This window comes from Parasteatoda tepidariorum, chromosome 4 (genome assembly GCF_982258835.1).
Source record: "Parasteatoda tepidariorum strain Cologne lab strain chromosome 4, Ptep-v5.0, whole genome shotgun sequence".
Taxonomy (NCBI): domain Eukaryota; kingdom Metazoa; phylum Arthropoda; class Arachnida; order Araneae; family Theridiidae; genus Parasteatoda; species Parasteatoda tepidariorum.
Genome location: NC_141758.1, coordinates 60656656 through 60682990, shown reverse-complemented (window position 1 = coordinate 60682990; position 26335 = coordinate 60656656). Strand labels below are relative to the sequence as shown.

The following is a 26335-nucleotide window of genomic DNA, read 5'->3' as shown; positions in this document are numbered from 1 at the left end:
AAATTCATCAAAACATGTTCATATACTTAATAATTAATTATTTTTAAAATTTTACTTAGCTTTATATTCTATCAAACTCTTCACCAAGGACTGGCATTTAAAACAAAGAAAGTACCTAAACATGTTAGAAAATTGTTCATTGGATGTTTATACCCTAGAATAAATAATACGAAGTTTTAAAATTTTACTCCGCATGTTCTTTCATAAAAATATTCCTTCAAAATCAATCCACATTTAAAACAGAGTTTGAACTTTTAATAAAAATCATCGTGATATGTTCAAAAAATTATTCATAACAAGTTTATACTCTTAAAAATTGAACATTTTTAAAATTTCAAGTTGCAAGTTCTACCATTAAACTCTGTCAATAAGCATACATTAAATACATACAATAAAACCTACAAATAGAATAATTACAAACAATAGAATTCGTATTTATGATTAAGTTAACAGAAAGGTGATCGACTATTATGTTTCTCTTAATAATCAAATAAAATTAACATTTTTAATTGTAGACAGAAGACCTCACGGTATCTACATTATATATGAGATTTTTTTCTCACCTCAATACGTAATAGCAGGTTGTTTTTTTTGTACAGTTACCGTTATGTCTGTTTGATTTGGTTTTTTTTTTCTCCTTTTGAAAAAGTCGGTCGCAGCACTTAACCCATCGTGTTAGTTGGATACCAAACTTGTTATTTCTTTAGTGTTCGATAGTAAAAGAGTGAAACACTCAGCATGCACCAACAACTCTTGCAAGGAATATTCTCGTGTCTTGGAGGCATCAGCTCTTCAACTGAGTAAGTTTTTTTTTCTTATTTCAATTTCGTTTTCTGTCCTTTTTAATTTAAATTTGGTGCAGAAGTAATTATATTTCCGATTATGTTTTGTTTTTTTAAATTTATAATAATGCTATATTATTACTGTTACATGTTAATAATATATAAGGAATAATGTTTCGTTTATTCAAAAGAAACATTTTCAGGATAGACATAGAAAAGGGAAATGGCAGTTTTAAATTTATGAGAGAACTATGTTTATATATGTGTTAATGTTAATATGTTAACGTTATATGTAAATAAATTTAAAATTTAATATATTTTAACCATTATTACTGCTATGATATACTGTAAAAAAGTCCGGACCAAACTACTGTATAAAATACTTATAAAGTACCGGTAAAGTTGAGTGCATAATTCGTAAAATCCTTTTTTATCGTAAAATACCATACCGTAATTTTTATAACAATATTTATTTAATTAGAGTGATTCAGAGATTTTACGGCACTTATTTCTACAAAAATTACGGAATATCATTTTTTTTTGGTATAAATGAAATGAATGCTAAAAAGTGTTGGCACCCTGAAAGCCAGTATCTCTTACCGGTATTTTTTACGGTGTTTACTAAGTCAAATTATATATAAGGCTTTCTTGTTGATATCCATTTATTAAAAATATATTTTAAGCTATCTTGTCATACCTCTTTGAATTATGGTCTCCATTATTCCCTTTCTTAATTAGATTCTTCAATTATTATTTCCTTATCAGAACCACGAATTACAATGTAGCTGGATAAGAAAGGTTTAGGTTAATTTTATAAATTCTGTAGCTTAAGATTGTTTAAAATCGGATTATTTGGACTGATTTATATGATCTTACAAAACTGTGAAAACCTATGTGTATGTTAACAAGAAAAATCAAACCTTCGCGTATCAAAAATTTCTAGACGTTCGATAAAAATATAAATGGATGGAAAAATAAACATTTGTTTAAGTTAAGAAGATTAGACTGATTTCTATAGTCTTACAAAATTTTCAAAACGTGTGTATTTATAAAAAGGAAAAATTTAACACGCTGGTATCAAAATCACCTGACATTTAATTAAAATATAAATGGACATAATGTTAAGCTTATGTTTAGCGTAAGGAGATTGGGTAAGATTAAGGATTAACTTGTTTTTGATACAATAATTTTTTGATGAGAAAATGTGTATCGTTAACTTATATAGAATATAAAAAGATATATGCAATCATTTTATGCATTTTTTAATATGCAGTTTTCAAAGTGCTTAAAAATTATTTTAAGAAATAAGTAAAATTTCAGGCTTACACTCCAAAGTTCTAAACTAAACTACAAAAATTTAATTTCGTTCACTCTACATAACATTTTTAATCCTTTTAAAGTTCCGAACGATAGATTTTTAATTTAAATATTTTTCTGCAATATATCCCTTAATAAAGAAAAATGGCAAATTCATGATACATTTTAAAACTCTTTTATGCTGCAAAAGGAACAAGTATTAAAATAGAAATATAGTTTTAGTATTTATAGTATATATAGGAATATAGTATACATAGGAATATAATCGAAATATAGTATACATAGGAATATAATAGAAATATAGTTTTTTCAGAGCACATAAAATATAGTTCGAAACACTGCCGCAAAATTTCCTTTCAGTGTTCTCAAAAGGTTTTGAGGGAATATTTCGACCATAAGATAAAAAAAAATTGAAAGATGCAGCTCTTCAGTTCTGTTCTGAAAACTCATTATCAATACTGTCGTTTCGTTTTCATTATTTCACTATAATTTTCTTTCATTTAATCATCTTAAGGAACTTAAATAGTCACATATAATTAATAAACAATAAACGATCAATTTCATGATGATACTTATTTTAACGTATACATTGTTTAATAGTTAAGCAAAAATTACGGAAACCTTAGGCTTACCTCTGGTGTACTGAATTACCTATCACTTTTGGTTTCGTCATGCAGCAGTAACTCGACTTCTAACTAAAAAAAAAAAACTTAAAAGTAAGACTTCTGATTTTAAGATCCTATTCTTTTGAAAAAGTAATGAATTTATCCTAAGTTTTAAGGAAATCGGCCATTTTGATGTTGGTAGTTGCCCTGTTTGAAAAAGAAAAAACACACTTCTCATGCTTTTGCTAAATTAATTCACTCAAATTAATTAATTCATTCATTACTATTAATTCTACAAAAGAGTTTTAACAACTTTTAGAATAATTATACGAAGTTCAAATTAAACTTTTAAGAAAATTAAAAAAAAAATTAAAGGTGAGAAACAAAACAAATGAAAAAACAGCTAATGATATTGTACTTGAAAAATGTCAATTCATTATACTTGTTATGATATTTTTACAAACCATTTTATTGATAACTATGATCGAAACAAAAAATGACATAATATTCGCTTCCGTATAAAAAAGAAAAATTATTTTCGAAATTTTTTCGATTTTAGTAGTTATTTATTGATGATATGAAAGTTCCAAATTGGTAATAACTCTTGATATGCTTTATTTAAATCAAAACTAGAGTTCAAAATTGAGAACCTACATTTTCGGTTACATTTCTACCATATATTCTAAAATTATGTAAAATCTTTTAAATTTTAGTACACTTCATGTCAATCTGTTGATGAAAAATAATTTTTGGTTTATTTTTATGTTCTCTATTTTGATGAAAAATAATTAAAAAGAGAAACATTTTTTTTAATGATTCCATTATTAGTGTGACTTAAGAATCCTGTCCTGACGTTCTCTAAAATACATTTTAAGTAACTAGTTTAATCAAAGCACTACCTCTGCAGAAACACTAGTTTCACAATAAACCGTAAATTTATTTAACCATAATAAACGACTCATCTGCTGCAACCATAATAAAAAATTGAATTGAACAGAATTTTCATTAAACATATTTTTCTTAATTTTGAATTATTTATGTCAAACTAAGTGAAAAATATAAAATTTAGCATTTTAATAATTGTTCACATCGTAATAATTATTAAATATTATAATAATTATTCACTAGTGCTTTTTTTGCATTAAAGGTAAAATCTTCCATACACGGCTCACATATTAAAATTTATGCACAGTTCAATTTCTTTTTGCTGAATCGAGTAATAAGATTGAGGATTTCTTCTAGCTGATTCCTACTTGCTTATTCCTCTTAAATATATATCATGAAATAATAAATTGTGTAAAAAAAAACACTTATTACATATATCTGTTCACTAAGCAATAGCGCACAAATTTGAAAAGCAGCACAGACAATTTGAAAAAAAAAAATTAATTTAAAACATTTTATTATTATTTGTTTGTTGCTTTTCCTGGAATTTCTATTTGGAATTCATTTTCCATACAACTCTCCCGAATTAACGAATTCTCCTTATTTATTTATTTATTTTGCTTTACTTTAAAATTGTTCATAATGTGGCGCTCAAGGCTTACTGATCTCAATGGAGACCATGATTCGACATCGATGTCTGCAAAACTGTCGTGAATCGACATTAATTATTCTAATGGAAGAAAGAGTTTATTCACATTTTATGTTTTGACGGTGTGAAAGCCGTGTCGCTTCAGGCGTAGATTTCATTTCAAAAGTAAAAAAAAAGAATTATCGTAATGAGGTCGTTTTGTACTGAAAGTGAAATGCGTAAATCATGATCAATAAGATCGAGGTTGAACCACTATTTTTTACTTTTCAATATATTTGTTTTATAAAATGATTGATGCGTTTTTATTTATTTGTTGACTAGCAGATTAGAGCAATTAAGTGCCCAACCTTACTAACAATGATTAGTGAAGCATTCTGGTGAACAGAAGAGAATAAAAGTTTATTTTATTAAAGGTACATGCTAGTACCATTAACAAAATTACATAGTATAGAAAAATCTATAATTACTATAATCTATAATCTTAAGCTAAGGAAAAGAGTGGAAAACAAGTTTCGAACACATAGGCAATTTAAAAAAAGCACAGCGTTACGTTCATAACATATGGCTCTTTCAGCATTCCAAATTTAAACTCTGTAGTTCCTTAAGCCTTTAGAGCGGCCCGTATATTATTTTTTACATAAGAAGAGGTAAAAAATTTCTTGTGATATACAGAAATTAAAAAATGCGAATGAAATGAAATTACAAAATAATCATGCTTTACGAAATTAATTTTATTTATGTATTTAATGAAAAAAATTAAAACAAATATTATTGTTCTTTTACCTCAAAATCATCAATTATTTAGCTTCACTTCATTGCTTTTGATCATTATTTATTTACGAAATCATATTATTTTTGATGAAACTGCTTTTTTACTCGAAACTTCTTCGTCATTTCGGTGCATCCCAGAAGTTTTTCGATAGATTTTATTTCAGTTTAAAACCGTTCAAACTGCATAGCGAGATGTTGTGGGATTGCCGATCAGATTTTTCTCGTTTCGCGTCTGAGTTCTCAGTCTGAGTAACTGAGTTTATATGATTGAATTATTGTTAATTCCTGAATTATTAACACAAATCTCCGAATTTTGTGTCTTACGTAGCGGTTGTATATAGAATGCAATGTATTAAACTTAATGTTCTTTTTTTCATCCTTATCATAAACAAAAAAAAAGTACTATCTTCCAAAAATTAGACAAAATGTGCATATTTGTTTATGCCAAGTGGTTATTTCTTTTTTGTTACTTACCATTTAAGATCTTAAAAACTCTGTAACTTTTTACTTTGACTTCAGATTACAAACATGTTGTTGTTATATTTAATGTCAAACTCGCTAGCAATTGGTCTTGCGAATTAAGTCAGGAGGGAGCGTCGGAGCAACAGCACTAGGGAGAAAGAACGATTTTACTCTGAAACCCCGGGAGGTCAGCGCCACTCATTCATAAGGCCACTTCCAAAACTTAGACATAAATCTGAAGAGGAAGGAAATTTTCTCCAGAAACCTGCCTCCTTTGTACTGGAAGCGACAAATCACGGGACTTTTATGAGCACGAAAATTTTATAAGCATGTTATTGCATGTAATCGGTGGGGCGTTGAGGATCAGACCTCGGATCTTCTGGACCAAAGCAACTAGCCTATACCACGGTCCAAAATTCAAATATAAATATTTATATTATTAATATATTATGATAACGACAGAGTTATCCCTTTTTATATCCGTCGAGATCAATTTTGGGATTACGATTACTAATGTTAAATTCCGTGGCCTTGTAATTTTGAACCAATCCAGAAGACGAGGAAACTCCTAGATCAGTACCCCCAGAGTTCTTGATTTGTTATGGGAACATGGAGGACTTTCTGAGTCGACAGATTTAACGTGCATCCGTCACCATTTACTTCACGGGAAGTCTCCAGCCGGCCTGGGATCGAACCCATGAACTCTTGGATATGGGTTCAGTGTCCTGCTAACCAGGCTATCTCGGCCCCCAGAGTTATCTTGTTTCTGAATTTCGACAGAATTATCTTGTTCTAACATTTGTGATACAGCTTTATTCCTTTTTTGAAAAGCGAAACTGTCCCTTTTAAAGGCCAAAAAGCACAAATAGTTTAACTTCGAGGTTCTTTTCTCCTTAAAAATTTATATCGTCATAATATACTGCAAATTTAAACTTCAAAAGAAAACTTCCTTAAAAAGAAACGGTAGAACGAAAGAAAAAAAAACGCTATTTGGTACAAATATGTTCAACCTGAGCATTCATCTGTGCTATTTAAAATGTCAGTATTTTTAAATTATAAAAATACCGAAGCATTATTGCAATTCCTTCGCCTAACGTTTTAAAAATTGGTTTTATTCTTAAATTCGCGTGAAAAATACATTAATTACAGAAAAATCAAGCAACCGCACAAATAATTAGTGGTAATTTTACATTAACCAGAATAATCCGCGAAGATCTTATCTCGAAGACCCCTTGTGTTGCTTCTCATTCATCATCATGATGATAATCATCATCATGATTATGATTTAAAAGTCAATAATTTTCGAAAAAAAGAGAATAATTTTGTTTATAAAATTTATCAGCATTATTATTTTAAGTAAGAACATTCTATTAATATTTTCATCAAAACGTAAAGAACAATGACCTAGATTGAAAAAATAATCAACTGATAAATAATCAAAAATTTTTTAAGCTTTGGTAAACAGATCGTGTGATACACAAAAAGTAAAACTATATGAGATGTAAACTAACCCATTCATGATAAATAAAGCGAACATCTTATATCATTTTAATAGTTCAAATTAGAAACGGCTTTTAAGTCTTTTATATTTAAAAAAAAAAAAAAAAATCCGATGTTATTAATGTTAAAATTTATGTCTGGCAGAATCTAATTTTTCTCTTTTTCTTTTATTTTATTTATTCGATTTTTGGTTTGTTATTTTGTACATGAAGTCCGTAACGATTTTATAAAAAGAAGAAGTAAATTTTTCTACATCAATGTAAGTGTAATGATCTATTAAAAAAAAGTGAGAAAAAATTCGCAAAGAAGCATTTAAAATTCACTTTACTTCAGAAAAAATTCAAATTTCGAAAAAAAAAACTCGGGTAAAATTCATAAACAAAAATGGCCCTCAGCACATTAAATTTCAACTCTGTGCGTGCTTTTCTGTGATCTTTATAGCGCAACAAGCAACAAGATGTTAAAAAAAATGAACAGTTAATTATTTTCGAATTAATAATCAAATGTTATTTTTTATTCCATAGTATTCCCTGTACGCTTTTCCACTCGTTTTCATAATTTCAAACTTTTGGTGATTTTTGTGTGGCTAAACAAAATGTAACATAAAGTTAAGACTCTTACGATTTTTTAATTACCGAGTGGGTAAAAATCCCAAAGCCAACAGGATTTTTTTAATATAAAAAAGAAAGGTGTTTTATTATTAGAACATCACGTAAATTACCTTGACCTGCAAAAGCTTACTTTCCTTAATCAAGTCACTTATTTTATCTATTGAAATGTATAAAATCCTATTTAGATTCTTTTTTTTTCTTCTCTTCCTCAAGTTCAGGGCGTCGCGTGTCTGTAACAAATGTTTCTTGATTCCTGAAGGCTTATTTGAAATGATTTTACTTCCTATCTATGTTTAAAGGTAAAAATTGTTACAAATGCTCTTTAGTTAAAATAGGTACTTGGGAGAACCTCACGAAGAAGCTGCACTATTTATTTAATACTTGGATCTACTTTAATTTTAATAAGAACATTTTGTACTTATAATTTAATTTTATTTTATAACGGTGCTGAACCACCTCCGAATTTACTATTATCAATGTTCAACTCCGTAGCCTTGTAATTTGGAATTCAATCCTGAAGACATATTACTGTAATAATTAGGGAATAATATTTTGTTGTAAAAACGGATTTTAAGGTAAATTGGATTTTACCGTAAAATGAATTTTACAGGTGATGCACTCAAAGTGCCGGCACTTTATACTGTAATTTGATCTGGAACTTTTTACAGTGTAGTTGATTAGAAACTATGAGTGTTAAAATACAACATCATTGTTTAATGTAACCGATGAGAACAAGTAAGAAATATCCATCATAAAACAGTTAGAATGCAGGTATATAGACAAGATAATTAATTTTAAAACACATTTTAAAGCAACGTATTGTGTGAAAAAAATCGGTAGAACTACAAGAGATTTTTTTTATAAATCATGTTTTGGGTGTCTCATGTAAAGTTATTGAGAACTCAAATTCTGTAAAAACACAGAATAAATACTCATAGGAGGCTCAGTAATTTTTCAAAAATATAACGTAAGTAAAACTATGCAAATTGCTTACATGTTGTTAGATATTCAACTTCTTAAACAAAGATTTATGTTCCTCTTTCTGTTTTTTTACAAATATTTTTTTACAGAGGATAAAAAATTCAAAAAAATAATAATAAGTAATTCAGATACATGTGTGTTTATTAAATTTAACAAAAATGAGAAAAAGCTCATTTCAAAATTATTTTCCTTTGCCACGGAATTTTTATTAAACGGTTTTTTCATACTTTTCTTTCTCATTATTTTATATTAATTTAGAAAAAATAAGTGAAAAATATTATATGTAGCATTTTAATAAGTTATGGTTATGAAATACTACTTGAAACTTAGTTGTCTTTTTTTTTTTTTTTTGGTTAATACAAAGTCTTTCTAACACAATTTTTCATTTCCAAATAAAAATTTTTTTCAATTTGGACTTAATTGCAGCTTTTTATATCTAAGAAAAACAATTATTCATCCCTAAAATTTATAATATTATTGAAAATTTTTTGAATATAAATGAAAAAAAACTTCACCTTTTAGATATTATATATATGGGTCATTCTCACAAAAACAGTCATTTTCATGTCCCCAGTATATTTTATGTTTGTTTTACAGCTTACGAAAAAAAAAAAAATTCAGGGAAAGTGTCCTTCAGAATGCAAGCTAGCAAAAGAATAAAAATAAAATTATCAATTTTCATTTTTTATTTATTTTAGGTAATTAAAATATACCAATATGTCATTCCCTCACTTGTCCCCACTGCTGATTTAAAAAAAGAAAAAAATGTTTTCTGAAACAAAATTTTTTTTTTTACAAATTCGTGTTTTTTATTTCAGAATACTGAAATATAGAATTCAGAAAATCAATTTTAAATTTAATTTCTGATGAAAATATTAACACAGCACTATTTTAAACTTTGTCCCCAGTGTTTCGCGTCATTCCCTCACAACAATGTTCTTATCACCTGCAATCTTCTTAGAATAAAAATATTTTAATAAAAACTTCAGAAGTTAACAACTGGCATCATAGAACAAAATTGCAGTATGTTTCCATCTTCCACTTAAAGAAGCTTTGCTGTGGAATAAATTTGAATGAATCAAACCAGGTAAAATTTTTTACATTTGTCATTCCCTCATGTCATTTTTTAGAGTAAAATAAAATACAACTTCATCGAGAAAGTGGATAATTATATGTTGCTTTCTTGTATGAATATAATTGTATGTGATTGACTTCAGAAATTAATTAGGCCTAACTGTTATTTTCAAATTTTATTGAATTCGTCATTCCCTCACTAGTGTATAAAGTGAGGGAATGACGCTGAAGTGAGGGAATGATTCAAGATGAGTATATTATTAAATTTTTTTTTGTTCAATCGTGCCAGCCAATTTTATTTCCCAAACCTGTAAAAACTATTTAATATATAAGACTAAATTATAATAAATACTAGATATACTTAGTATGTTATCATTTTCAAACTTTAGGTAGATGTAACTTAGATAAAAACATGTATTAAAATGAAATATCATTCCCTCACTATTAGTGTCATTCCCTCACTTGTTAAATAGTGAAAATAATTAATTTACTTATTAATTAATTTGAAAAATAAGTTGAAAAATTAATAAATTAATTTATTAAATTAATTAATTTATTTTTTAAATTAATTCATTAATTATTAATTATTATAAATTAATTATTATAAATTAATTAATTATAAATTAATTATAAATTAATTAATTATAAATTAATTAATTTAAATATTAAGTATAATTTATAGGATATATACTTTCTTTATAATGCCATTACATATTTCTATTCATATAAAAAGTTTCAGAGCTTTTTATTCACTTTACTTTTTTGGGATTTTATGAACTGAAAAATGACAGTTTTCGTGAGAATGACCCATATATATATATATATATATATATATATATATATATATATATATATATATATATATATATATATATATATATATATATATATATATATATATATATATATATATATATATATATATATATATATATATATATATATATATATATATATATATATATATATATATATGTGTATATATTCATTATAAAAATAGTTTCATTGTTATTAAAAAAACCTATTAGATTATCGGAATTATTTATATATCTATACATATATATACATACATATATATAAAGAAATATTGGTTTCTGTTTCAGCCATAAATCGAATCCTATTTTAACTTTCGAGAATTCTAAATGCATTGTGAAAGGATTGTAAATTTTTTTTTTTTTTTTTTGGAAAATGAAAACGTTGGTGACTTTAATGAATGCTCTATAGCTTTAATAATGCTTAATCGCGCCTTTTTTCAAAACCATGTTTCAGGAGCTGGAATTGTTTTTAATTTGCAGTGTTTTTATCAAATGCAAGAATAGTTTGAAATATTTAAAAACATTGCATGTAATCCATAGGGTTTATATTTTTATTCCACCGTTGATGGACTATTTATTAATGAAATGAATGCTTATCCTTATATATTTACTAATTTTAACCTAATCCAGAGGACATTAAATTCTAGTTCTTCTTTGAGGAATGAATTGAAATAGACTAGCAGAGAGAGGAGCACTACGAAAAGTTTCCACCGCTTGATTAACAACACCGTGAGTTTTAACCATGGTTTATATATGTAATACAAAAAGTTCTCCGAACAAACTTAAAAATAACCCCAGTGATGGATTGACCATGGGAAAACCTCTATAATTTTTTAGATTATTATTATCTTTTGCTAATTTCCTTTCCTACACAACAAACTCGAGTTTAATAGTATTATTTTAAAGTAGTTTTATTTTTAATATTTTAATTATTTTGCCTGCATGATTTAAATTTATCACATTAGTAATATTATGTCATCAATAATTACCTAATGCCGGCATTAATATTTTTGATAACTGCCGCGTGGATGAAAAAGCTACAATTTGAAACTATTGGAATTCTTGTTAATTTTAAACAATTGAAATGTTGTTCATTTTATTTCCTTACGCAACCAACTCAGTTCAAAAGTCTCAGTTAAAATTCTTTTTACGGGTAAAAACATTATTATTTTGCCTAGGGTAATGTATGAGTTAATTTTATCACATTAATATTAAACTCACAATTTTTTTTTTGAGCCGGCATTAGATTTTTTATGCCTACCACGTGCAAGAAAAAGCTGTAATTTGAGATTGCCCAATCAATGTTATTCTCTACGAGTAACATTCTGAGTATTAAAAAAAAGAATAAGAAAGATGATTGAAAAGCATAAAATAAACAAAAGTAAGGACGTTACCATGTGATACATTTATGAAATAAATATTTGTCTTCAAAGAACTCCACTTATAAATAAACATTTTTGTGTTAATTTTGAACTGTTTTCATTTCCAAAGGACGCTTATAATATACATTACAACAGTACATTGACTTTTTTTAACGCATCATTTTTAAAGTAACATAAGTGTGTAGATTAAGATGATGTCTTACAAACAGTCGGTTTATTCCCCCTGGTTCAAGGAGTTTAGGCCTTGGACTGGCCGGTTTGATGGTCCTTGGTTTACTGTGCCAGATCTCTAAAATGATATGTATTTAAAGAAAGAAAATCAAAAATTCCGAAGTTGAATTGAACGTTAGCTTTTGACGAACTATAATTAAGGGGTTTCTTGATTGAATTGAAAAGAGAAAGTCGCCAGTGAAACTTGTTCTTTTGTGCGTTGAGGATCTTGTGGAAGAGGTGATAAAAGAAAATCTTTTCTTTCGTCCCATGAAAGGTAAGTATTTATTTTGTGATGAGTGAAATTAATTTTTTTATTAGTATCTAAAAATAAAAAAATACTTTAGGTTCAATTTAGAGGGATTTAAAATTTAAATATTAAGAAAATAAATTCTTATTAATTTAACTTTCAAATAAATTCATACAGTGCTTGAAAAAGCAAATTTAAAAAAAAATAATTGAAAGATGACATTTTGTAATACGCTGAAGTATTTTATTTAAAAAACTATTTTTATAAATTTTGTTTGAAATTTTTTATGGAATAAGTATATAATACGGTATTTTTCTAAATTTAAATGTTCGTTAAAAGTGGGAAATGTTAGCCATTTTGACATATTTTTAAGAAGAAACTTTTTGCTGACATGACACGTTTCGCAACCAAATAATGCATGGAACAACTGTTGCCATTATTGCTTATTTCATGGAACTTGTCAGAGCTCCATAAATTGATATTTTAAAATCCTATAAAGGTTTCAAGACTGCCCTGATTTAAATAGTTTCAATAATTTCTATATATCATTTCACGTGCTTTAAAATGAGATTCATAATAACAGGAAATATTTCTGAAACAAGCAAAATAAATAAATAAATCATCTTCTTTATTCTTTGTATCTAGAGCTTGTTAGCGTCTTGTTTTAGAAACATGTGAAGATCATTCCGGTTTAGGTAGTTTTATAAAAATTACAATGTGTCATTGGACTGGTTTTTAAAATGTGGGCACAAGATAAAAAAAATAAATAACTATATATTTATATGTTTCTGAGTCGAACAATGGAGGAAACAGTTATCTTCTTAATTATTTGTTTTAGGAAGTTGTCAGAGCGGCAATAAATATACATTTTCAGAATCTGTCAAAATTGAATTGGTTTAGATAGTTTCAAGGAATTACTATGTTTCAAGTAAACTAAGTGTTTGACACGATGGTAAAATCCATGGTGAAAAATTTATGATTTTATCACTCTGTCAAAGCATTAATGCAGTTAACACAATATAATTGTTCATCCTACTGCGCAAATAAAATATTTATTACAGTAATTAAAATGTCCAAACCTCTTTTTTTTCATAACTAGATTTTGTAAGACTTTCAAGTAAGCAAATCAAAAATGTTGATAAGTTAACTATGAAGTATAATGCAAAATTAAATGTAAAGCTACTTAAAATATAATATTTAATTATGTTTCTAGTCTTTCAGTTATTTATTTATTTATTTTTCTCAAATTAAGGCAATAGCTAATAAACAGCTCTTCAAAACATTTTTATGAAACTTAAGAGCAAAGTCTTACAGTTATTTGTTTGAATGTTTGCAATATATATCTCTAAATAATTAGATTCTCCTAAATTTACAATGAATTCTTAAGAATACAATGAATTGAATTTGAATTGATATTCTGATTATTAAAAATGCGCAAAAAATTTTGTAAGATCTAAAGTAGGCAATTTTGTAAGATATACTTAACCTTTGAAAACAAGTGCACATTTGGAGTTATGAATGTTTTTACTACTTTCAAAATTATTGATTTCGGATACTTCAATAAACTTTTAAACTGTTTTGGATACTTTGGGCAGATTTTGGAGGATCTCACGAGTCCCGTCCAAAACCAGTTAGGGGCACCGGCGACCCCTATCCTGTTCTATATTATAGTTTTTATGTAGGCATCGAGTTATTTTTGTTTAGTAAAATTGGAGAACAATTAACAATAAAAATAGTAGATCAAATATTACTCGAAAATTTTGCCTTAAATCATGACCTTATGATTTTTTTTAGATTTAATTTAAAGAAGCAATTGCGATAAAAGTAAGAAACGCATGTTTCATTCACACAGCTTCTAATTAGTTTTCTCGTATCTTAAAGTTTATTAGTACTTTTGTTACCCATAAATTTTTAAAACATAAGTTATTATTATTAATGTGTTATCAAGGTCTTATTAAGTTATTTAAGAGTTTAAAAGAAGAACATTCTAAGTGGAATTTTGGTGAATTTGAGAAAATCAACTTCCAGGAAATTGTTAACAATATATATATTACAACAACGTGCATTTTTTCTGTAATTTCAAATGGCAAGTTTAAAAAGCAACAGCAGGAACAAAAACAACAAGGAGCCATGCAAAACAAGAAGGAGCCATGAAAAGAACAGACACACAGAGAAAAAAAGAAACCCCACAGAGAAACAGCTGTAGTGAAAGCCTGTATGGAAAGCCTGTATGAATCCCAAAGGCAGGGGCCTTTGGGATTCATACAGGCATCCTGGTCTCCCAAGATTTTTGATTTCTTCTAACAGCGAGATGTTTTTCAATAAGACACGGTATTTTTTAATAACTCGTTTTATTGTTCCATATGATAATATACTAGGAGACACTTTGTAGTCAATCTTATTTCCATCCGAGCCCAGAGTTCCACTCCAAAACATTGTCCTTTTCGCAGAAATATAAGCTTTGTTACAGTTTTCGACATCAAAAGACCACAGAAGACAAATAACTCGAAATTGACATCAGAGATTGCAATTCGATCCGAGAATCACTAATTATGATAGCTTTGGAGATTTTATTTCAGTGGCAGGCACTTACATTCTGTTGTGGACTACAGATTTAGAAAATAAATCCATGTAATACTTTCCTGAATCCACTGTAAAAAGGTTAGATTAAGTATAAAATCCACTTAATTTGTTCATGATGCTTTGCAAGATATATTTTTTGAACTAAAATCAAATCTTAAGATAAGGAAGAATTTCAGAGGAAGTCAGTCACAGAAGTTTGGTCTTCAACAGGCGATTCTTTAATAGACGAAGAAAAAAAAAGAGAAAAAAACTATCAGTCTATTGGTTCTCGTGATGTTTACTTAGTTTAGCGAGTCAGGTACTTCAATTCTGTTACAAGAACCACGGTGGCTCAGGAGATAGAGCGTTAGCTTTCCACACAGGTGACTCGGGTTTGCATCCCAGGGGTGGTTGGCTGATACGAATTCTTTAATCCTATATTTGTAGACGTAAAATATCCTCAGTGGTAGACGGATAATCATCTCCTATTCGTCTACCAAAACCGTGGCAGATTTTTGTGGTTTTCCTCTCCATGTAAAGCAAATGCTGGTTTGTTCCCTAAAAAAAGTCCTTCACGAAGGTTAGTTTACCCCAATGCTAGATCCAGGAGTTCCGTTGTCTCCTGGGTTGGGCTCAAAATTACAAAGCTGAAGGATTAAACATTGATACTCATTAACTTAGAATTTTATATTTAAAATAGTTAAAGCTTCTATTTTTTAAGCAACGGTTAAAAAAAGTTTTCGCCTGTGGAACCTTAAATGATCGAACTACTTTCGGCGCAACCCTGATTAATTAATAAATTTCTTTAGCAATTGTAAACATACTAATTAACGAAAAAGAATTAATTATTTTAAAAATATGTCATAATCAAAATTTTATAAATTTGGTTTGAAAATATTTAGTTATTAATTTTTAATAAAAATATTTAGTCATTTAGTCAGATCGCTTTATCATTATTAGTCTTTAATCAATCGATCAATCAATTTCTCTCTCTCTCTCTCTCTCTCTCTCTCTCTCTCTCTATATATATATATATATATATATATATATATATATATATATATATATATATATATATATATATATATATAATTAAATTTACAAATCTAGAACGGTATCTAGTCTAGTTCTCAATTTAATTTTAGTTCATGCATAAAACTGAAAATGAAATATGGTTTCCATTAGAATAAAAACAAAAAAGGGAGAAAAATATGCGTCGAGAATGGTTATTAGAGAAACGTATTTCTTCACTGTTGAATTTGATTATTTTTATTTGATGCGAAATAATACTAAAATTTTTCATAAATACTACATATATCCTTTTCATAATTCATTCATTTTATTGTTATTAGAAAAAGTCTTATTTTAAAATTTCTTTCTTCAAGCATTTCAATTAAATAATTACATAAAAATAAAGGAAATATTAAATAAAAATGGATTATTAATTTGATAAAAATTTAATAACAGGTTTTGAAAATCATAACTGGTTAAAATATTTCCAAACTCTCGTCTCCCCTCCCACGGAACCCTAGTGTTCCACTCTTGGTTTGTTTGCCAAGGTTCCACTGAACCACTGATCTGGGGAGCTAGTTTTAATTTTTTGTCACGATTGATTCTTTTTTATTCAAACAGCGTAGTACTTATAACGCTTTTAAAATAAGAGAAATCGCCTTTAATCAACATTAAAATTTTATTTAAGATTGTGTTTTCTAATGCTGTTTTTGACTGCAATTCACATAAAATAGTACTTAAAGTTTCACCTCTCTTTTGTAGGTTACCAGGAGCGAGTCTGTAAATTTAATACGCCGAGAAGAGCCTCTTTAACATGGTCAAAGGAGTTTTCAGCATAAAAAATACATGGAAAGTACCACCTTTAGAAAATCCAGAAGATCAACAAAGTAAAGATAAAAATAAAGGTAATATATTTCCAAGTTTGTTCTTTTCAAAATAGTAATGACTAGCTGAATGACCGTTTTTGTGTAAAAAAAAAGTGGATAAAATGTAAAAGGCATATAACGACTCAGCAGATAAATCTAAAATAGCTCCATTTTTGATTTTTTTTAAAATTACTGTTAGTTGCCTTTTCCAGTGACTTTATGTTATATGACTGAGAAAAATATGTTTTTCGAAATTCATCCCACCAAAATAAAGAAAAACTACATTGGCGTGATAACAACTCATAATAATTAAAATTTATTACAAATAAAAAAAAATTCACCATAGTAACTGTATTAATTACATCGGTACCAATATGAAGTCTATTTATAAGTATATTTTTTACCTATTGAAAATGCACCTACTAAAACTGCACTTATTACCCCAATACCAATAACACTTATTATCAAAATTAATAAAGCACCATTAGCGTCAGTAACAATATGGAGTTTGTTTATTATTCTAATTTACAATAAGCACATTTTCTCCCTTAACTTCGCTTTATAGAACATAACTTATTTTCTTTCAATTATGGTTCATTTTAAGTTACTTTCATTACAGATAATAATTATCTCAATAATACTAAACATAAATAAGATATGTTATTTTTTGCATTTGAGTATTTTTATGTTTTTTAAATACATTTTGTAGACACAGTATGTAAAATGTGTACATTGACATTATGTGTGTAATGTGTTAATACGTTATGTAGCCATGTGTTTTGTTAGGTGGAAGGCATGGGCTTCCCATTTGCTTGCAGAATAAGTTGGAATCATGATACTAAACAGTGTCAGCTGAAACTGAAATATCAAAATTAATATCAGTATATAAAAATGATACATAATTATTAGAGTAATTATATGAAGTAGCATTAATGTTTTTGTCATTTGAAATTTAATCGGAAGTAATAAGTATATATGTTAAGTACATTATAAAATATAATAAACCAAATAAACGTCTTTAACTTATTTTTTCGTTAACATGTCTCTCGCAAAACCGTGATATCTTAGAAAAAATACTTTCAAAGCGTATGATATGAATGCATTAAATTTATAAATTTCCTTTATCAAAAATTGTAAAATGTATAAACTTAGAAACAATTGTTTATTTCAGTATGCAAAAAATAGCTGAAATCAAACTGTTGTATGGTATTAAATATTAAATTGGGAATCACTAATCTTCCACATCATCACAATAATCTTTCAAGTTTGATTTTGATGAAAAATGTTTTTGTATTGTTTAATGAAATCTTGGCCAAAGAATACATGCTCTTTGTTCGTCAAGAATGAAATCATTTTAAGCTTACATTTGACAATCAATATAAATATTCAATTTATTCTCAGTACTATTTGGCGGAAAGTATCATTTTAAACTCTCGGTTTTATTTTCATTCTACGCTTGATATGAATTGTGGTTTTTCAACATGTAGACAGAACTATAAATGATTTTCTAGATTTCTCGAGTTGTTTTTTAAATTAAATGTTTCAATAGATGGCAGCACTACCGTTACATCATAATAATAAACTCTTCAAAATCTGATTTTGCTTTCTAAATACTTAATAAAAAATAAATAATGATTGTATACTCACTGAATGAAAGGTTAAAGGAATTTATAGCTCAATCCTTATTAAGATAAATAAAAATAAATTTAACTTTTATTTTTTAAAGGAAATCTCGGAACTTATACCATTGCGCTCTTTATGTAATAAAATTAAAACCATTATATTTACTCATTCAAACGGTATAATTTACGAAAATTAATAGTAATATAGATTAATTTTATTTAATTATAATTAATTATTAAAAAGATAAGACGTAAAATGTAATTCTAGAATTAAACGAATAAACGTTTCGTATTATAATATTTCTTGCATTAGATATTATCATTCATATATTTATAAGAAAAAAAAAAAATGACATCGTGACATAAAACAATTACATGATGATATGAAAATTATTTTACCGTAACATGTTCTTGTAAAAATAGATTTTACAGGGAAGAGTACCGGCACCCTGAGTGTAGGTACTATTTATTGTAATTTGATACGAAATTTTAAAAATTGTGCTTGCTGTCGCTTACCACACCAAGCAACAGAAAGAATATATATATATATATATATATATATATATATATATATATATATATATATATATATATATATATATATATATATATATATATATATATATGTAAAATGATGCAGTCGGACCGAGCAGGAAAACAGACACAGGATTTTAATTAAATCAGAGTAACTTTTATTTGATCATTCTTAGTTGAGTGGGAGCGAAGAAGTGATGTTTACTCCATCAGCAAACAGTCTTTCTGGTAGGGAAAATCTTGCAAAAAATCCTAAAATGTCTCTATTTAGGGAAAGGAGGGAAATCTCAGAAATTACTATTGGTTAATGAACTTGCTCGAGTGATTCCCATGGCTTAAAAGGGAAAAAAGATCTTTATTTAAATTTATGCATAGTTGGGCCAAAAATAGATTTAGAAACAGGATGTAGCTTTTAAAAGTGTGAGAAAGTATTTCGATTTGAATAATTAATTAGTAATAAAGTAGGAGTTGTTTTATAGCAAAGAAACTAACATAAAAAGATTAATAAAAGCTTTTTATGTTACATATATATATATATATATATATATATATATATATATATATATATATATATATATATATATATATATATATATATATTACCGTTAAAGTGTAAAATAATCTATATCATATACCTCGTACTGGTCGGGGATTAAAAAAATTTTCGTGTAAAGCACAGTGTGTCAACAAAAAATGTTTTTGTTTTAGAAATAATGTTCTTTGTAATTCCAAGTGTCATTTTAGTAATCCTTCTTGTAACAAATGATTTTATGGCACGTTTCCATTAATATCATTTATACGCTGCATAAATTATATAAGTTGCTTCTTTTTCATTTTAATTGTCTAACATTAGTTTATTTATAGAGTACTTAGTTATTTCATGGAATAACTAGGTATTCTATGAAATAACTGCATTATATACTTTAACGGTAACATATATATATATATATATATATATATATATATATATATATATATATATATATATATATATATATATATATATATATATATATATATATATATATATATATACAGTACAGAACCCGTTATCCGGAAATCAGAAAACTGGAAAACCAAAAAACCGGAAGAAATTCGATAAATTTTCTCGCCATTTAAAAAAAAAAATTTTTTTTCCTCATAGGATTTTACGATTTTTCTTTCTTTTTTTGAAGATGTTTACCTTACCATCATTTTGGAAATAATCATTAGTGTATTACTTCATCGTTTTTTCTTATTTTTAAGATTATTTCCAATTTTTTTTTTTTTTAGTTGGGTTTAACAATAAAAAAACGGCTTTTTGTAGCGATTCGGAAAACCGGAAAAATCAGATATCCGGAATAGCGATGGTCCCGACCGTTCGGGATAATCGGTTCCCTACCGTATATATATATATATATATATATATATATATATATATATATATATATATTATACCATGATACATATATTACCATCATTCAAATCACTGGTTTTAATCACATAATTTAATTTGTTGACGCTATGGTCAGTTCCCTAATTAAAAATATCTTCGTATGTAATACATCTACGTTTAAAAATTAAATTTTAAAATAAAAATATCTAAACTTTGTACTACATGCATTTTTGTTTCATCATTAAGGCAAACATGACAAAGGGGAATAAAGGAAGCTTGAGCCAGATGACGCATTTTGAATAATAATAATATTTGATTGACTTAAGAGAGAGAGAGAGAAAAAAAGAAAGAAAAGTAGCTATTTGTGAGACAGTCGAATGACAAATTAACAATAATCAAATGACAGTCAAATAACAAATTTTTCGTTTTAAATATGTCTTTTAAGGAGAATGTTTTGTTGAGAATCTATTTAATGTGTATTACATATCATTCATATAAGCAATTTCTACTCATCTTCTTATATTGAAACTAATTAGGAGCATTAAACTTACCTTTCAAAATAGTTTCTTTCAATATATTTTTACTTAGAATTATTTTTCGCTCATTTTTAATAGATATTTAATAGGGTTTATTTTAATTCTATATTGTTTTATTTGAAAAAAATAAAGATCAACATTCAAAATTTTATTATTTCCTTATAAAGTTCTATTTCAAAAGTAACATTAATTGATATTTATTTTCAAAATTAATTGTCTCCGTTAACTGTCTGTTTTAAATAAATTAACTGTCTGTTATTAAATTATTTTAGCATCTATACATTTCATAGCGGTATTTCTTTTATTTTAATTAATCAACTTATAACACATTTTCTGTGGCATAACATAAAGGCATATCTTCACAAATAACACTAATTTTTGAGATGTTCATATTTTATTTAAATTTAAAAATAACATTTAGAGAGCCTTTAAAAATCATTTGTATACATCACTTCATTGCAAATAGTCAATTATTTTTCTTTAAATTATTTCATAAGATTTATAATATCAAATTGAAAAAATTCTCTCTTATTATCACTTCAAAGGTAATTTTTATTGCTAAATTAAATTAATTATTATTAAAGTATATCGTTGGCTATCCATTTTTTTCTTTAAAAAAGAAAAAACTTAAATTTTTTTTTATAATGTTGAAAATGACCTCAGAGAAAACAATTTTCTAATAATTCTTTCTTCTCAATATTACAATTAATATTTGAAAATAATTACTAATTAAAGTATGCCTTCGAAACATTCTTTGTTTTCATTTTTATTTTAGATATTATTATTTTACGAAGGGTCAATACTATATGAAGGATACAGAGCAATACTGTATGTAAATAGTATTTTATTGCATTACATTATTTTATGACGACGAATTTTTTTTAATTAAAACGTTAACATTATTTTTATAAAACTTATAATAATCGTTATAAAAGAGGAGCAGGTTAACCTCAGTAAATGCTTGATATTATATTCTTCACGCAAAATTAGCTCTTCATTGCGTACTTTGTTTTATGACAATTGAGTTTTTGAAATAATTATTTTTTCTTCAAATTCCTGAAATTACACCACTATAAATGCCTGATACTACGTTATTCATGAAATATTAGCTTTTCAGTGTGTACTTGATTTTATGATGAATGAGTTTTTGAAATATTTATAAATTATTTTATGATTCCCAAAATATAATTCGGGTTAAGAACTGAGAAAATTATCCACAATAAAAGATTAATGTATTATTCAATCTTTGCTGTATATCTTTTTTTATGATAAATAAGTATTTAAAAATTATTTTTCTTCCTACAAAGCCTAAAATAATTATTTTGATAGAAATAACGAGTAGGTTATCAACATTAAAAAGTAAATATTAAATTAAACTTGCAACATTATTATTTCTTTAGGTACACTATAAGAAATTCCTCGGAAAAAATGATTAAATAACAATTTATTTAATTGTTTTTTTTTCCTCTTCAAAACAAATCAGTAAAATAATCATAAATAAAATGGTATTCAAACTATTAACTAAGAGGAAAATTGTTTATTAACTGCTTTCACTTAATACGGTTAAGCAGCCAGAATTGTATCGTACCAACTCGACCCACCTAATGAAGCCACTAAATTCCTTGCTGATGGGTACATATTATAGCTCAGAAGGATAATTTGGCAATCTCCGGACCGACAGAATGGGGGTTCGAGTAAAAGCGTTGTGTAATAAATAAAAATTTACATCACAGTATATTTCCCCCATTCCCTTCAACAAAGGAAAAGTTTCGAATGTCTTGCACTTCCCAATTTGTGACTATGAGTTATTAGAATACTATACTCTGATTTACACGTAGATGGAAGCACCCTAAGTCTGCTAAATTATCTCCTCTTTTTTCAATGATTTTGAAACCATGCTAGTTGTAAAGGGTTAATGAACCGTATAGTTTTATATTCATGGATTTTTACCATACTAGTTGTAAACGGTTTCAAAAAAGTAAAGGTAGAAATTTTTATTACCTTATATTTTACAGATAATTGGATAGAGAGACTGCTGCCGATTATTTTATTTTAATTTTAGAATGAAAATTCGAAAAGTGTACAGTCATTTTATGACGAATGAGTCTTCAAAAAATAATTTTTGTTTTAAAAATCTCATCATAACTATTCAGGTAAAAAAAAACCAGATAAGGTTAATCCATAAATTAAAAATAATTATTGTTTTAGAAATCTCATCATAACTATTCAGGTAAAAAAAAACCCAGATAAAGTTAGTCCATAAATTAAAAATAATTATTATATTTATTCATAACGTGACATTCACACTTCGCTGCGTACTATTAATGCATGACGGGTGATTTTTTTATTAATTAGTATTATATTTTATATAAGGTAAAAAAATATTCAGGTAAGAAAAAACACTTAGCACACGATTAAGAAGAAGATTATACTTAAGATAATTATTGAATGATTGCTTTTCTCAATTGCGAGATGACTTTCCTATCGTCAGAGTGATCAAGTAGTCGCTAGAGCTGTCAACATTGGCCTACTTATTTTTGTGTTTTGTTATTATGCATGTTTAGAAGCGGAAACACATGCTTCTTAGTTAATCAATGAAAAACTGAAGAATGGAAGAAATTCTCGTTAGAAACAGGCGAAGTAAGTGTTGTCAATTGCTTAAAGTAAATTATGAAATTATAAATTGTAAAGTAAAAGTTTAAAGTTTACTTGCTAAACTTTTATAATTAAACTTAATAAATATATAAATTTAGTCGTTATGTAATGTAATAATTATGCAATTTAATATTTATTTACGCTTTTAAATTGTTAATATTCTATAATACGAATGCTGAATGAAAATAAATAGGTAAAAATTATGTAATTCATTATCTTTGGTACTATATAACCGTAAATTAAAATAATATATTGTTTCTATTAGGATGTATGAATAATTTTTTTTATTGTATTAATTCTCTATTAAAACTCTGTTCTTTATTTATTCTCCAAATCTTCTTATGTGACCTACCAGTTAATTTAAGAAAGGTTTTGAATTTACCTCCTTTATTAGCACAAGCGAGATGCAAGGTTTCAAATCTATCTTCCAAAAAATATAACACGAGGGAAATTAATTTTCTCAATAAGAAATTTGATATTTTTTAATTGTTATTCCATAATGTTTTGTTATTGTTTAAAAAAAGGAATTGTGCTTTAGTAATAAAAGCATATTTTATAGAAACGACACATTCATTGTAATGTATTTGAAAGAAAAAAAAAATATTTTACCTAAATTAAAAAGGACCTCGATCATTTTTAAAATGAAAAAGACGAAAGATAGTTACTTAAAACCAGGGTTGCGGATATCAACAATAGCTACAAGACTTAAGAAAATAACCAATTAACAACAAGGATTAATTTATTTATTGAATTGATTTTGAAACTGCAACTTTCAATACTATGTTTAATGAAATAAATAAATAAGCATTAAAAATTCATACACAATAACCATTTTATCTCAATTCAAATAATTAAAAAAAATCAATATAATTATATAGTTTGAATTGCTTTTAGTTTCTCTTCTAATGCATTGCAACAATTTTCTCACGTTTTTAGCAATTTGTTTGTTTATTAAAAAACTTAACCCATAACCTATTTATTTACCCATTTTTTTAAAAAAAAAATCAACTACCTCTAAATTATTCAAACCTTTAAGAAATATTTATTACAGTTATTTTTAATGGTGTTTTCTTAAAACGGATTAAAAAAATTGTTGCAATTTTAAAACGTTTATTAACATAAGTAGAGAAAAAACTGAAAGGAGAGAATTTTCATGCTGGCTTTTTTGATGCATGTGCTATCAGCCTCAGTTTTCGACAGGTTTCAGGTTTGACAATTTTGAGACTGCAATGGGGAAAAAATAAATAAATAAAAAATAAACGTTCTGCCTGATTTTCATTTCTACAACCCAGATTTCAATTTTTTTGTTTGTTTATCTATTGTAATTAGTCTGTAAATCTAGATAAACATCTAAATTACAGGGATGAGCATAACAACTAAATAGCTATATATTATCAGAGATATTTTTTATAAGAATTGTATAGTTTTAAACTTTAAAATTAATTCTGTTAACAAACTAATAATTTACAACTAGTAATAAAATGAAATTATTTCGTTCAATTATTCATTCATTAAAGATAAAATAATTATATTTTTAAGCACTTTAAATATTAATAAATTTACATTAATTTCAAAATAATTGACAATTGTTATTAAATTTCCACATTGACTAAAGAGTGCAATTTTTTTACACTTACTAATGCCAAAGTGTCCTTTGTTTCTAAATTTAAAGAGAAAAATAATGAATAAGAGTTTATAATATGCAATTATTTAGGATAAATTTTTTTACTAACTTTATTTTAAACCATTACTTTCAGTTTTGCATTTTACCCATCAAGTATTCAGTTTTGCAAAATTGTACTTTAAAGTCTTATTTTCATTCAGTGAATGGTTGCCTAAAAATTTAACTACAATTATTTTACACACAAAGACATTAAATTAAAATGATTAATTCGCTAAAAAATAAAATTACAGATCTTTTTTCAGAGGTACGAATTTATCTTGTTGCTTTAATCATGTTAATTATTTATTTAAATTTTTTTATTTATTTATGTAAATAGCAAAATAATTTTTCAAACAATTGATTTCTTAAAAAAGTATCTACAATTTCTTACACACAAAGATATTTAATTAAAACAATTAAGAGCCTTTATATTAGGCACTAGTAAAATGTAAATAAAGAAATAAAATTACGTATTTTTTCTCTTCGTATGTGCGAATTACTGTTGTAGTTTCAATCGCATTAATTCTTTATCAAAAATTTTATTCATGTAAGCAGCTGAATGATTTTTGAAGAAGAAAAAAGATTTTTTTCAGTGAATGGGTGTTTAAAAAGTAGATTTAAATTTTTGCACGCAAAGATATTAAATTAAACGAATTAATAACCTTTTGACCAAATATTAGAATAAAATTACTCATCTTTTCTTTAAGGATGCGAGAATTTATCATGTTAATTTTTTGTTTAAAATTTTATTTATTTAAGAAGCGGAACAATTTTTTAAAATTAATTTTCCTGTCAATGGATTGTTACGTACAACGCAGCTACCATTTTTACGCACAAACATATTTGTGAATACATTTTAATTTACATATTATTACATATAAATGTTTGTGTTATCATACATATATTCACTCATAGATTTTTTATTCCGATTAAATAATATGTGGCATCGGTATTAATTGGATAATTCAGATTGTTAAAATTAGTAACTATGAATTTAAAGACACTAAATTAAATATGAATTGAAAATTCTAGATACTATAGCTATAGTCAAGAGGTTTAAAAGAGAGCGTTGGAGAGCTGGAAAGTGAGATTAAGCATAACACACGCACGCACAAAGAAGTGTACGATGAAAGAATTAATTTTGCACAATGCAAGAACTAAACATTTATTGAATTTTATGGAGTGAACGAACATACGGTCGGTAATTTTTTTTATTC

General features: G+C 26.3%; 1 protein-coding gene across 5 annotated transcripts in view; it reads left to right on the top strand.

Moving 5' to 3' along the window:
* Positions 1-678: 678 nt before the first annotated feature.
* Positions 679-26335, top strand: part of LOC107442356 (putative inorganic phosphate cotransporter) — a 76371-nt gene continuing 50714 nt past the window's right edge. For 2 of the 5 annotated variants that reach the window (XM_087161214.1, XM_087161217.1), the window contains exons 1-2: positions 12171-12321; positions 16630-16772. In XM_087161214.1, coding sequence (XP_087017340.1) covers positions 16682-16772 — 91 coding nt within the window. In that variant the 5' untranslated portion in view covers positions 12171-12321; positions 16630-16681. Of the gene's footprint in view, positions 801-12064; positions 12322-16629; positions 16773-23273; positions 23441-26335 lie in introns of those variants that run through there. The other 3 variants (XM_087161213.1, XM_087161212.1, XM_087161216.1) reach the window with 3 other exon arrangements.